Here is a 15,863-nt window from a genome sequence, read left to right on the forward strand (position 1 = left end):
TTTTCAACTCTGTCCATAACAACTTTGTTACATAGCATAGCTTTAAAACAAAATGAAATATTGGTATGAAGGAGCCCTACTCTTGCTTTCAACCCTTCTGTGTCAGCTGTGGGTCAGAGTTTGAAGAAAGGGATGAGGAAGGTGAGTGTTACCTGCTCAATATCAACAGCAAACGGGAATGGCTACTTCCTGGACCAAAGTCCTGCACACTCCAGAGCCACACCACTTCCAACACAAAGAAGTGTTTAAAAGAAAAAGTGATGCCAATTGCTGCTTTTGTTGGAATCTGTAATACTTATGTCAGGGAGAGACTTGCTGCCTAACGAACACTCTTCCTTGAAATCACACAGTGTGCTTCAGTTACCCGACTGTGCCCACAGCACAGGGAGTTGGACAGTGCTGAGCATCAGAGCAGGCTGAGGTTGCTGTGAGCTGGTGCCATGCAGACCCACCTGTGCCAGCAGCAAGGCTGAGCTAGAGATGGCCCACAGCCCCTCACCAACAACCTGTGCTCTGCAGTTGACCACCCACATCAATCCCAAGCAACATGGGGAAGAGATAGGTATGCAGAATATTAGAAGTTTATTTGCCAGACAATATTTCTTTTTTTTTTTTTTTTCCTAATAAAATAAATACAAGAGCTTAGAAGAAACACTTCCTTGCTACACAAAAAGACAAAAGCTTATTTTCAAGGCTGAGAACACCAGAATGTCTCCAAGTCTGAGTTGACACTGACACGATGCATGAGAAGGACAGCTGTGACATGCTGCAACACCCAAAGTGCCTGGGTAAAATTGTACAGAGCCTACTGGGCTGTCTCTGCATCTCAGTCATTTCTTTGCTTGTTTTTCTGACCCACCATACAACTGGAAACACAAATCTGAGACATCACAAAATTGTTCTCTATTTTCATAAAATTCAGTTTAAGGTAAAAAAAAACAAAGAAGTTAATGTATAAGTAATTTTTGAACATAATCTGCTTACACAATCTTCCTTATATAACTGAAAAAGCAAAATAAGGCTAAATTCACACAGCTCAAGCCCTTCTCTTCCTATCCAGAATTCAATTAAGGCCTGTTCGAGTGCAGATACTTTTTACTCAACCTATAGAACCTCTTCAAATTAAATCTTCTCTCTCAACCTCAACTGGGGGCCTAATATCCATGGTAACCCCTAAGCCACACACATCCTTAATTACCAGCAGCACAATGATAAGGCTTCAGAACTAAATTATTTTTTCCACCCAGGGTCAAGTGTACAGTTTTTTGAATCCCAAGCACTTGCAAAGGGGCACAAGAACCACTGGGAACATCTCAATTTCAAAGAAAATGCTGTTTAATTGTATAGACAGACTACACAACTTTGGGGTGGATCGATTTTTTTTCATCATTATTAAAGCTATCACGAATACAGAACGACCTTACATAGAATTTATACTTATCTTTGACTTCCTCTTAAAGCTGTTTGCTTGCAGATGAGGAGGAAATGAGAAATAATGAACTCAAGTATCAATTACACGCCAGAATTACTTAGCTCTTCATGTCAGAAAAGCAGAGGAACTTCATGTTTAATTTCCGCCGTTCTTTTTCTTTCCCAATGCCTCACACACCTCAGACAAAGCTCATACCTAAAGCACATGAGCTTCAGGCAGCAGTGCACCAAACCACACCGAAGTCTTTATCTCCCCACTACAAGCAGCTGCTCTCCTGGCTCCATATTCCCTGTCTTTTAACCACATCGAATCCCTCCACGTTCTCGCACGTCATGTCCAACCTCAAGCAGACTTCTGGGGACCAATTTTGTTTTACAGTTTAAAGGTGTGTGTCTAAAGACACATCGTATAGCTTCAGATAATTACAGCTATATAAATTCTTCAGAAAATTATGGACTTGAGTGAAAAAAAAGACAAGAGCTTTAGACGAGTAGCAATTTTATGTATTTACTGAGCACATTGTTTAGTAAAGCCACTTACCTATGAGAAAATGAGTCAATATGTCACAGGTGTTAGCTAACTGTGTACTACAAAGTATTAATATACACATTTTCATAAGTACACTCTTCCTTCCAATAAGCACTGCCACCTAATCATTGCAAGTTTAACGAATGATTTAATTTAAGCAACTGCACACAATTTCTAGCGTAGCAATGTTTAGACAACAATTAAATAAATCAAATGGCAAAAGATTCTAAGAGGTCAGCTATGCTTTCCATCTAATCCTTCTGCCAAGCAGACAGCAGAGATGCTGGGCTCCCCCTGAAGAGCACTGCTTCAAAGAAGCACTGCATTTAGACTTGGAAAGAATTGATTCTTATGAATATTTCTAAAGCAGAAACTGATTCTTCTGGGATGAAAACTGGAAAGAATAACACTTCTCTTCTGATCATCCATCAAGGACGTGCACCTTTATTTCCTGGGCCACAGATCAGCCACCAGAAATAACTTTTTTTTTTCCTTTTACATTATCAAGCACCTCCATCTACCTGCTTCTGCAACAGAGACACAGGATCAGTAATGCTGCTCCCTGTGCTTTAACCAGCACACGTGGTAGCAGGGGACATGTACTAGCTCCAGGCTTTATCGTTCTGCTTGAAACCTCAGGCATTTTCTTTTTCCTCTACCCTGCCAGATCAGAGAGGGCTGTCAGAAACCACTTCTGTGAGCTCTGATAAAAGCCTGTCATTTTCCCCTGCCTTTTTTTCCTCCTTTCAAACTCTCCATATTCCCTCCCATCTCTCTAGCCACTGTTTCATTCACATTTTGGAGGAGATCTGAGAGATGAGATCAGCTATGGTGGCAGCTATGAAGCACAACAGACCATTCAGCCACACATCACTCCCTCACAAGGTTTCCTCTGTGTGGAGATTTCACCTTGTTCTTCTGCAGTTCTTACAGGCAGCTATTTCAAATACCCCACAAAACCGAAACTGCATTTTCAAGTTACAAATGCGCAAAAACAGTGTTCCACAGTCAAAACAGCAATTGTTAACAAGAATAAAAGATGATGTTTATGACAGAAACAAAAAAAGAGCACACAAAAGCAGACAGTAATCTGTCTGAGCAGTGACTTGAACACTTGCCATAATCTGCGTGCACCCAGAGCCCAGTGCTCACAGTGCATGGTTACCACGCAGCAGACAGCTACCCTGCCACACCAACAGGCTTCATGGTGGAAAGAAAGTGCTGAAGTAGACCAAAGGATGAAGGCCATAATACAGAAGCCCATCAAAAAATACAACACCCAAAATACTTATCTGCTTCTGCAGAATGAAGAAAAAGCAAGCAAGATCAGAGGATGATGCCACCAGTACCTTATTCGTTAAGGTGAGTGGCATTTAATTCGGTTGATGGTTGGATGGTCTTGCAGGTATTTTCCAACCTTGGTGATTCTGTGATTCTGGTTCTGTTTGCGTATGATAAAACTGTCTTCGACAGAACAAGAGCTATGGTCCTAGCCAAACAAGTCCCCACTGTGCTGGCATTTACTTTCTTCCATTTAAACTAATAAGGGGATGCAAACAACCTCCTCCCAGTGCTACCTATCCACAAATCTACCTACATTTCACTACCCTGCTGCTGTTAGCTTCTTTCCAATGCCAAGCAGTGCTCACCACTGCTTGCTGTGCTCACATCATTCCATTCTGTTCCCTGCCTGGAGACAGGTCTGTGGAAGAAGAACTCAAATTAAGCATAGAGGTAATGTTCAGGGAAATCTCTGCTAGCAGTGAAACAAATTAACACCTCAATTAAATGCAACTGTTCCTACACCTTAGCAAACAGAGGCTGAGAGGCTAAAAGTGATTACATGCCTACAGAACAAACAGGTTGAGCACTCACAAACAAACTCCTGAAATTCATCTCACACCACGGCACCAAACTCTCTCCTTGCTTAAATATTTCCCTGAACTTGTCCCCAGCCAGAGCTGCCTACAACAAGCATTAAAAAGTTAAGAGGGAACTTGTTCTCTAGTTCAGGACTGTTGCCAGCAAGGCTGATTCATACAAAATCTCTCCAATTATACAGGAACCAGGTTTCATTTCCCTGCTTCCTGACAGCCCACCAGAAAAGTGAAAGAGGAGTCACCAAGAGAATAGAAGAGGGGCTGGGAGCTGAGAAGCCGCTCAAGGATCTGGTTATCAGCCTGAGGATACGTGTACAACAACTGCAAGTAGACCTAATCTTTCCTCCCGGATTCACTCCTAACTTTACACTCATGATGGCAAACATGCACTGCAGCAGCTAACAATGTTCATCATAGTTAAATAATTGTTGAGAAAGCAAAGAGCACCTGTGACATGTCCTACTACATCTCCCTCCACCAGCAGGAGACAGTCTAGTGGTTGAGAGAACAAGCTAAGAAGGTGGACATACTCTAAAGGGATATAATGGACAAACAATAGTGGCATCCAAGACATTTTACTTCAAAATCTATATCTAAACCATCTGAGACCATGCAACCACGTGCATCTTCACCCCACTGGCATTCTGTTCTTTCCTCTACAAACGCAATATTGTAAATCTGGGAGTTTTAAATGTTATACATACAGCCATATGCCTCTGTGTTTATTTTTTCGTATCAGCAGGACTTGTAAGTAAGTACTGGGTATGGTGTGGATTGGTTGGCAGTTGGACTTGATTAATTTTTCCAACCTTAATGACTCTATGTTCTAAATCTCAGAGAAAGACCTCACCTTTGAGCAACAGAACACAAGATAACAATTTAAATACTTGTAAAAACGTACGGCTCAAATGACTTCTCCTAAGTAGCTGACAACTCCAACTCCAAGGGAAAAGGCAGCTGCAGAGATGACTGTCAGACAACAAACCGTATCACGTTCCAGTGCATAGCCTGCAGGAAAGGCTGACCTGCTCCATCAAGGAGAAAGGGCCTTGTGACATGGCTTCTCCTTAGTCTTGCTCCCTTAGCTGGAGTAAGTGGCTGGAGCAGATGATCTGATGGTTGGACTCAAACTTATTTTCCAGCCTTAATGATCACATGATTAACAATTGTACAAAACGTCAGACATTTGTATCAAGGCAGAGCCATCTTAATGAAGGGACACTTGGTGGCAACAATAATCTCTTCTGGTCTAATGAATGGCCAGATCACAGAGGAAAAAGGCTTCAATCACGTAGCAGTCAGTGATGTGAAACCACCAAGGCACCAAAAAGACACGTACTGACTCCAGAGCCTTGGTGCCTTTGGTACCCGGCCTAAAGACCAAACCAAAATACTAGCAAGTGGGTGTCTTTCAAGATGCTACATCCAATAGCTTTTGTTAGAACATGGCTGGAAACCACAGAGAAAGAACATGACCTGGAACTCGATTATACTGCATGGTGTGTAACAAACAGCACCGGTCTGATCTGTGATCAGTGAGGCTGGCACACATCAATGGGCACTAAAGCAGGCCTAGAGAAGGGAAGGTCATAAGAAGGAACACTGATCTAATGTAGAAACTAAATTAGGATAATATTAGAACAAAGAATGTGACACTGAGATTCTTCCACATAGGATCTTCAAACATGTAAAAGGTCACAGATTTGCAGTGAGAAAAAATGATCTAAAGATGATGAAAATTCTTCAAAATACTTCCAAAATTTACTAGACATCCACTGATTCAGGGCATTTCTACTCAGCCTTGCTGATGAGCAGAGCCTTGCAGCAGACGGTGCTACATGTCACAGAGGACAGCACACATTGAACCAAACCTGTTACTGGTTTGAAAACAAATAAAATATTGAAATATGACATACAATCACATAGTGCTTAACCCCTCTGCTGCTTACAATCAGCAAGCAAAAAAAGCCCCAGCAATTCTCACTATCTGTAAATGGCACTGGCTGTTTGCATTCCACGTCACAATCAATTCTACCTCCATTCTTCCTCCTAAAATTGATTCTTAAGCTCCCAGAAAACACAAAAACATCCTCATACAAGTCACACACTGTTAACGTTTAAGTGTGGAAGTAATTAAGATTGCAGCCTAAAACAATTTTAACCATAAAAAAAATAATGGAATGTAATAGAAATAACAACTCCCTTCCACTGGCACCACAGGGTGCTACTTAGCAGTGATGTAACCAGATCACAGTATTTCATTTTCCTTCCACACGCATTTATAGCTCTTAATGAAGTGAAAATGTACTGATAACAACCAGATGTTCCGTTACACAGACCAGCCCTTAACAAGCTGCTGAAAGCAGCCTTTATAATTTTAAGCTTTGGGAGCTCCATCTCACAACAGTTTCTACATAAAACTTGTAAGGTTAAACCTTGAAGTTCTACCTTTTGCTGACTATGCAATTTTGGTCACTAATGTACACCCCTGGGTGCTAATGTTAGCAAGACCAAGGAAAAAACAGAGTACCCATAAGACACCCAAGTGAGCCAAAAACCAGCCATCAACGTACTGTAACACGAGTGTAAGAAGAGACTGCACAAGTCTAATTCATGAAATGCAATAACTGTCATTTCTATAAAATTTCTTACATTTAAATGTTGATACACAAAACCTTCCCTGCTGGCATTCTGTACAATGCAGCAGAGCCTATTTTTCATGAGGGTTATTCAAGATCCTCTCAATAATTCTCAGATATTGGGCCACAATGATGCAAAGCCCCACGGTCTCTGATACAATTTGCATTAGCTGCACTGAGTGCAGCTGCCAGGAAAGATATTTACCTCTCTAAATAAAGCCAACATTGAAAAACAGTTTCTTCCATTCCTTGTTAACAGTGTCGATATGCTTTGCTATGCAGCTCTGGAGCGTTGCCCAGCAAAAATCAGCAGTTTTTTTTTTTCCTTCAGTAATTTTCCAAATATTTCCTTCAGTTATATACAGGCTGGATATGAGAAACAATTTATTGTCAGTGTGATGATGCAGTGACACAGGCTGCACAGGGAGGTGGGGGAGTCCCCATCCCTGAAGGTGTTCCTCAACTGTGGAGATGTGGCACTGGGGGACATGGCCAGTGTGCATGGTGGGGTGGGCTGTGGCTGGGGATCTCAGAGGTCTGCTCCAGCCTCAATGATTCTGTTGCTCTAAGTGCACTGACTTCTCCCACCAAAAGGCACTTGATATGATAATATAGAACAATTTCAAAAGCGAAGCTTCCAGGACTGATGTACACGTGCCTCTGCTCCTGTGTTTTGGATATGGGGACAGTGTCAAACACACTAAAATTGATCCTAGTGTTTTATTGAAGGAGAAAAAAAAAACAAACCAAACATTAAAAGCAGGATCTGGAGAAGATATGCATTCAGACAGCAGATGCTTGCAGTACTCCATCATGAAAGGGTATCTACAGAACCAAATGACACGGTAATTGTGATAATCTTCTGCTAAGCCCATTGAACGTTTCTAAAAAAATCTGCTGTTATGAATTACATTGCAAACACAGGTTCAGCATGCAGACTTTAACAGTCTGTGCCACTGCAAGCTGCCTATGCTCCAGCAAAGGACCCAAGTCCCACTTCACAAATCATTACATCTGAAGATTTCATGTAGTCCGCTCCACCTATTCCACCCCCAAAATTACCTGATAAGCCTGAAATCTCCTTGATTTATTCCAGCTACAGGAAGAACATAACTACTTCCCTGATACAAAGTAGGAAAAAAATGATAGTATAAATCTGATCAGGGAGAAAGGAAATTAAAAAGTAATCATGCCACTGAAATCACCTCGATCAACTACAACAACAAAAAAATGACCTTAAACAAATGTCCAAATGTCTCAGTTTTATAACAACTTTATGAAGAACAGAGTTCTTTTCACTCTCCCTGCAACAAGCTGTGGTCCCAAGTCTTTTGCCCTGCAATGCAGATACCACAAAGGCCAACAGGCTGCAGGAAAACTCTTCCAAGGACCACTGTGTGATTATGTATTTCAGAAAGCAACATTTTCCTCTACCTGCTTTTCCTTACACTACCTCCCCTTCCATGACATGCAAAAAAAAAAAAAAAAGTGAGTTAAAGCAGTAGTACATAATTACACATTTTTACACTGCTAAACATGGGAACGATTGATGTTTTTGTAAATACTAATCAATTTAGTATCCTTCTTACTGCTGTTCAAGCTGGCAGTTCAGCAGCATGCCATTTGTAGAAAAATATAGGCAAGAAAGCTTATCTGTCAAAAAACAAAATAGGCATTTCCACATCCACCTCTTCCAGAAGGTAAATAATGTTTCTAACACATCTGATCACTGAACATTTTGAACAGGCTTTGTGACTTCTTCAATTAAATCATCAGCGTATGGAGTATTGACAAGGGCTGAGTGCCTTCTACAGACACTTCTGTTCCCAGCATCCACATTCACACAGAAATACAGAAGCTGACAGGTTCATCTGTTGAAAAGGGTTAAGAACATGTATGCCTTTAAAACTCTTCCTGCCAAAAAACCAGAACGTGATACAGGATTCCATACAAATAATGGGACTTCAATTCAAAAAATCCTGCCAGATGCAACAATTTCCCACTTATCTCAATCCTTTCACTCCTCTGTACCTCCTCTAACCTGCTCCACTCAAAAAGTGGATCTGCTCCAGGAAATAGTCACCAACTTTGCAGAAGGGCACTAAATTACACTGCTAATTTGTTACACAATACTACCCAAACCTCACACAATGCTGAGGTGATTGTACTTAAGGAGAGCAATGTTTCAACTGTTGCATCTTGGTCTGCTTCCCAACCAAGAAGAAATACAAAGTATAAAATAAATCAGAGTTACATACCACACCATACTAAACACTCAGGAACTCTTTCAAAGCTGCGATGCTTTAATTGAAGAGACACGCTTTAGGCACAGACAACAATGCAATTTAAACACAAAAGCAATTGCTGACATGACCTCTGCTGAAGTTCATACTGGAAAAAAGTCAAAGTTAATCTAGGCAGAGGTGGAAGAACATTTTTATTCCTAAAGAACAAAGAAAGTTTACCCTCATTTAAAACTACCAATTGTAAAAAGAAAATTAGTTATGTTTTGGGGCACATACAGCCATGGAATGTGGGATCATCATATCTCAAATGAAGCAAACAGAACAACTTCTCCAGATGGATTGAGCTGGGTGCACAATGCTGACCACATCTTTCTTCCAAACTCATGGCTGTGGGTTATCATTATCAGTACTTCATCACCACACGCAGCATTCAAATCTAAGCATTCAATGCTAAGATCTCATCATTGCATGTTTATATTCTCTCAAACGTTCAGCTTATTGAGGGAGGTTGAAGATAACAGAGCCAACTTACAAGAGGGGAATTTCAACAATGAGCTGGATGAGGCAGCACAGCAGCTCTTCTATGAGGTCTTCACATTCTGTTCCTGAAAATGAATCATAGCAAAGGTTTTCTGGATTTTCAGATAACAAAAAACAAAACAAAAAAAAAAACCTAGATTTAAACAGATTTAAACATAGGTTCAGATGATGAACACTTCTAATTCAGGGACAAACACTGGAAGAAATGTTAGATTTAGAACTACAGCGTTTTTACATGAAATAAAAAGCATTTGGGATTCACAGTATCACAGAATGGCCAGGGTTGGAAGGGAGCTCAAGGATCACAAAGCTCCAACCCCCTGCCACACGCAGGGCCACCAACCTCCACATTTCACAGCAGCCCAGGCTGCCCAGGGCCCCATCCAACCTGGCCTTGAACACCTCCAGGGATGGACGGGGCATCACAGCCTCTCTGGGCAGCTGTTCCAGCACCTCACCACTCTCATAGCACAGAACTTCCCCCCAATCTTCCCTCCCTCAACTTCAAACCATTTCCCCTTGTCCTGCAGTTATCTCCCCTTTCCAAGAGTTGACTCCCCTCCTGTTTGCAGGCTCCCTTTAGGTACTGAAAGCTGCCATGAGGTCACCCCGCAGCCTTCTTTTCTCCATGCTGAACAAGCCCAGCTCCCTCATCCTGTCCTCACAGGGGAGGTGCTCCAGTCCCCTGATCATCTCTGTGGCTCCTCTGGACCCTCTCCATCAACTCCCTGTCTTTCTTGTACTGGGGGCTCCAGACCTGGACACAGCACTGCAGATGGGGCCTCACAGGAGCAGAGCAGAGGGGGACAATCACCTCCCTGTCCCTGCTGGCCACCCCTCTGCTGATGGAGCCCAGGATGCCATTTGCTTTCCGAGCTGCAATGCACACTGCTGGCTCAGCTTTTCATCCATCAAGACCCCCAGGTCCTTCTCTGCAGGGCTGGATTATCACCAGTGATGCTAGGATTTTTATGTGCAAAACAAATAGCTACTAACAATTGGAAGTTCTCACTGCTTACCTAAGCTCATATTTAATCGTGCTTTCGCAGACAATCTGACTGACTGATAATTAAGGACTTCAATGAGCCCACAGTTCAAGTCTCCTCTCAAAATCCTCTACACTGCTCGTTTCCCCATTTTTTTTTAATAGCAAGTGAAGAATAAGCAAAGACAGAAAGAAGTTACATTTGTCTAACATGCACTGAGCAATATTTTAAAAAGCAATCTTTCGAAGCAAAGGGATTTAACAGTGCTGACTGCCTAAGAGCAAGCAAAGCTTTTTCCTCTGCGCTGCCAGAAAGGCACTGCAGCATTGCAGCACAATGAACACACAATTCTTGTTCACTTTGTGCTTTCAAATAAGTAGGTCACGCAATAAACACAGCACTGCAGGTTATGACAGTGTTATTCTGCTTAACTCAAACTAAAAAATCTGTAATTCCAAAAACTCCATTTCAACAAACATATCAAAGGGAACATTCACAATAAAGCAGATGTATTTCTTTCCACAATCAGTTTATTAAAAACATATTAACAGTTGTCACCTAGTGAACTGCACATTCAAAGTGAGGTGAGTTTTTTTTATAACAGAAATGTGGTTTCCTTCATATAGAATCCAAGAGCAACACAGCATAGCTCCTGTTAGCTGAAAACAAGAACTGCTATGAACATTTAACATCAGACAGAAACCACTGCCACAACGAAGCCCAAATAATGTGTGCTAAAGGCACCTGAAGGTGTCACTTTTGAAAAGCTTTTTGAATCTATAAAATGCTGATAAAGCAAGACTGCTCCACATCAAAAGGGTCCTATTGTGTTTGGGTTTTTTTTTTTTCTGTTAATGGTTGAGGAAAGCAAGAAGAAAAAGGACAGAAAAAGTAACAACGGTGCATTTTGAGAATATTGTTTATTACACAACTTATTTGAAGAGTGAGCAATGTTATTTGAGTACTAAAGAGGGCTTTTCCTCACACTTTATATTCAAACTAATGCAAGAAACACAGGATTGGGACAATTATGCAGGATGGAAGATGCTTGCCTTTCCTTTCCTGCTCTGCTCTCAAAGTTTTTTTCCTAAAAACCTTAGTGGCTGTAGTCAATGTCATTCCACCAGAATAATTAATGTATCCTTTCCCCCATTGGGGCACGGGCATTCTCGCTTAATTCTTGTCTTTCCAAACAATGACACAGACGCATGCCAAATCTATAACGTGAGAGCAAGCCATAAACATGGAACACTCCGTGTTTTCATAAACAGTATCTTTTTCAACAGCAGGATAAAGACAATACACACAACGCTTAATCATGTTCACAGATCACACACTTGGATCCATGGAAAGCCTTGGGAACTTAAGTACACGGCGAATCCTTCTAGACAAGGTTAGAGCCACGATATGGGATCTCATATAGGTAATAAAACAGCACTGCTTCTCAAATACCAACATGCTACGTTGCCACAACCCAATCTGAGCTACAGCAGCAGGATGTGCCCAACGTTAGTAACATACTGACACAGCAAGGTACAACTCCACCTTAGATGCCACCTGTTTTGCTGTCCTATTGCTCCTATAGATTGGATAGAACCTGGACACCACTAAAGCAATAAATCAAATTACTCATGCAACGGTACTTAAAGCCTCATACATGCAGTTAATTGTACAACCCACAGACTCGAAGCTTCTTTGGGTATTGTGGTTAGATCTTCAACTCCCAAGGGTTCCCAGCTGTCCCTTAGCAGTGCTAATGATGAATGCATGAACTAGTGCTACCCTTCTTTTCCTGTACGCAATAACCTGCAAGTCTAGAGGGGCTCTGGTGAATGCATGGTTGTTTATTTCCCCTCCCATGTCCTCCATGCCCCTCTGCCCACAGTTGTCTGCCAGGAAAAAACAAGACCACTGCATGTCAAAGCCCAGGTATGATCTCAAACAAACTGTACATTTTCAGCTGCTTTCTTTCCAAGGCAACAGGCACTATGGGATTCCTCTACATTTGTTATAACGTACCAAATATAGTCTTTGGCAACTCTATGCTAAAAACTTCTACAGTGAAAACAAATAAAGTTTATTACAGGTCAAGGAATAGGCTAAATGAATCTACAGTTTGCTTTAGAATACAATACGTAGCACATGCCAATCTCTCCCATACTTCTCAATCACAGTACAGTTGAAAAACCCAAAGAAATTAAGGCACATACACAACAGAAGCCTTACCAAAAGCTAAACAATCTGAAGACTTACTCCAGCTTCAGCATGTGCCAAGCCTAATTTAGCACTGACTGATACCAGTAATTTTTAGATGAAACTTAAAGGACCTGGTTTAAGTGTCAATGAGGATTTTCCTACAACTGAAGTTGTGCAATCATCTCCAGAGCTGCATCCAACTTCTCAATTATGGGTGAAGACAAAGGGCGTACTTCCTCCAGGCATAAGGAACCACCTGAAAACTGCCAGTGGGTGAGAACTTCTATTAAGAGTCTGAGTAAACCCTCCTGCAGCAGAGGCTCAGCCCCGTGCCACTTGTTCATTAGAACACCATGAAGGTAGGCTGCAACGTACCTTTGTACTTAACCTTTCTGCAAAGAGAAGAACTCCAGTAATCACATCTTCTGATGTGAAATAACATTACAGAGCTTTCTTCCGAACTTAAATACAGCAGGAAAAAGCATAAACTGAACATTTAGAAAGATTGAAAGCAAACTGTAAAAGAAAGTTTTTACAGAAAACTGTAAAAACTGGGAGGCGATTCTTCCAGGTAAGCCAGGTAAAGCATCATCTAAACAACAGCAATTATGTCAGAAGAGAAGGCATTTCTCAAAAGCCCATGGCAAGGATATTTCCACAGACCATTACTGTCATATAAAGTTCTGCCCGAAATACCAAACACACAGCAGGTGCTGATGTTGTGACTGCACAGTGAGCAAACTGAGTGAGCTGACAATGTGGCCAGGCCCTCTGAGCTAACAGGTTCTCTGCTTATTCTCACATGATACTGGGATGGATTCACAAGCTAAAAGGAAAAAGAATGCGATGCTGATAGTTTAAACAGGGAAACGAAACAACTCCAGAGTTTTAAGCTGAATGGCTATGCTTTCCCACAAGAAACACTGATGGATGCAAACAGAAAGTATTAATAAATCTGTATAAATAAATCTGTATAAGCTTCAGAACAAACTGTATTCTAAAGAATTAAATACATGCTGTAGAAAGCCAGACTTCATTATGAAAATAAAAGAAACGTTTTTTCTGTTTACTTTAATGAACCCTAACACGAAAGCATTCCATTACACTCTACAAATTATACTTCACTTTTCACATTGGTAAGTATAAAGACCACACAGTGCACACTTGAAAACATTATCTGAAGGACTTGTTAGGAAGAAGAAATGCTGGCTACGTGAACACAGCACGTTATAAAACCCAGTACCTTGAAGAAGGTATTCTAACTGGAAACACAGGTCAGGAGCAGCACTGGCCTCAGCCCACAGCTGAGCAGGGACAGAGAACTGGTTTCCTGCCTTCAGTCTCCTGCCTTAGCCAGCAGACCACACACAAACCTCTTCCTAATCAAGAACATCCAGCTAGCATTCAGCTCCAAGATAACTGCTAAGCACATTTGCCATCAAAGCGCATAAAATTACCACAAGTAAACATCACTGAGAATTACAGTCGAGTGCTACTAAAGATAGGATAAACATGGATCTATCCCAGTGGCAAATCACTTTGTTTTTGTTTTTTTCTTTTCAAACACTGCACCACAAGGAACTCCCAGCACGAGGAATAAAGATTGCTGATGCCCTAACAAAAGTTGTCAGCATTTCCATCTGTTTTCCTGTGCTACTCTGAAACAAGAGGTAGGCAGGCTTCTTTTTTTTTTTTTTTCAGTAAACAGCTCTCAACCCTCAAACAATCTGCCATGACACAGTGCAAAGAGCAGGCACCACTTGCTGCTGCACCAGTTAGCTGACCTCATTCTTGGAGATTACTCACCTCAGTTTAAATACATTAAACCATTTCAACATGCAGTACTTAATCCCTTGGCATCAGAAGTTGATTTCCCCAGAGCAATGGCAGGCGCCAAGGAGTTAAAACAGATTTTCAAGAGCAGTTTTCACTATTTGGTGAGCAAGCAGCTGTCAGGCATTCTGAGTGGTGTCCTTCCTTGCTGGACTGACAGATGAGGGAAGTCTGCATTCAGAAATTTTTGGTTACCCTTTCACAATTCACTTGCACAGTATCAGCATTCTGATGCCAATCCTTTTTGGCCAAACTGTTTTTGGCTTTATGCAACACATACACAACTACAAAGTCATCAGTCTTAAAACAAAGCTAAAGAGATCAACGTTGTCTTGCCAGCATTATCCACCATGTATTCTGCAAAAGTGTCTTGACACAGTGCTACACACAGCTTTGTAGCAGACAACACGTGGGTTTTCTTTTTGCTGTCAACCGAATACTGAACACATTCATGCTCAGAAGACTTTCCTGGTTAGCCACTTCAGTTTGCTTTTCAAACAGATGACAGCAGGAGTGCTTTTACAACAAAGCCATTCCTTTGCTGCCATCGTTCTTGTTTAACACTTTTTCTTTTTTCTTTTTTTTTTCCTGGGGAGGACTTTTTCCCTTTAAGACATTCTATTTAAATACACTTTGCCAGTACTTTGGTAGAAGTTTTGTCCACCAGCTCAATGTTATCTTCTGCCTTTTGAGGGATCAAAAAATCATTGCAACTGTCAATATTTCTAAAAATCATAGTAATTCCATTTCCTAGTTGTTACTGACTTATGGAATATGAGAAGGTAAACCAAAGAGTACATTTATTTCTATAATACCCTTCTCCTGAAGTATGGCTACACTACTTCCAAGGCATAAGAACAACAATGGATCTTATGTTCCAGTGGTGTTCTATAAGGAATACTTCTCCTCTTCCTCTATCATCAGAAGAAAGAGAACCAAGTAATACAATCTACATCTCTTTCCTCCATAGAACTTCCTGCAGATGAGAGAACAGAGGAGTAAAGTGCGTGTGCAGGGTCACAAGAGGCAATCAACTTACAGAACCACAAAGGGAAGGCAACTTCTAAGCCCCAGGAAGGGAGAAAAAAATGGCATTAATGCCCTGATGTCACTGAAAGTGGTGAACAGTTGAGGTAAGAAAAGTAACATCCTCCAATCTCCGCAAATACAAGGAATCCAGTCTCCTAAACAACTCCTCCAGTGTCAGTCTCACAGTAGTGGTAGAAAAGCTACACTCCATTCTTGTTTGTTCCTCCCACTGGGTTAGAGGCCATCCTGTGTGTCCTAACAACATGAACACAGCTCAAGAGGGCTAGTTTGCCATGAGAACCTGTAGTGTACTAACAGTTTGTAAACAGACGTTTAATTTTAGCAAAAGACAACAGTAAACAAGTCTCTAAAAGCTCTCAGCACACTTTAAAGCCATCCTCCTTCATATGCTAGATAAAAAGGATGATAATTTACACCTAATTATTTCAGACTTGAAAGAGGAAAGCCAGTTTTACTACTGCCTACATACTTTCAATCTCACAGGGTGTCCTGGGGGGTACGACACACATCTAACATCAGTACTGCCCAATTTC

General features: G+C 41.3%; 1 protein-coding gene across 5 annotated transcripts in view; it reads right to left on the reverse strand.

Moving 5' to 3' along the window:
- The window catches only part of DYM (dymeclin), a 150,073-nt gene that overhangs the window by 117,825 nt on the left and 16,385 nt on the right, over positions 1 to 15,863 (reverse strand). For all 5 annotated transcript variants that reach the window (XM_052670060.1, XM_052670065.1, XM_052670061.1 and 2 more), the window contains one exon: positions 9,258 to 9,330. In XM_052670060.1, coding sequence (XP_052526020.1) covers positions 9,258 to 9,330 — 73 coding nt within the window. The remainder of the gene's footprint in view (positions 1 to 9,257; positions 9,331 to 15,863) is intronic.

Source organism: Tympanuchus pallidicinctus, unplaced genomic scaffold, assembly GCF_026119805.1.
Source record: "Tympanuchus pallidicinctus isolate F22 unplaced genomic scaffold, pur_lepc_1.0 scaffold9, whole genome shotgun sequence".
NCBI lineage: Eukaryota > Metazoa > Chordata > Aves > Galliformes > Phasianidae > Tympanuchus > Tympanuchus pallidicinctus.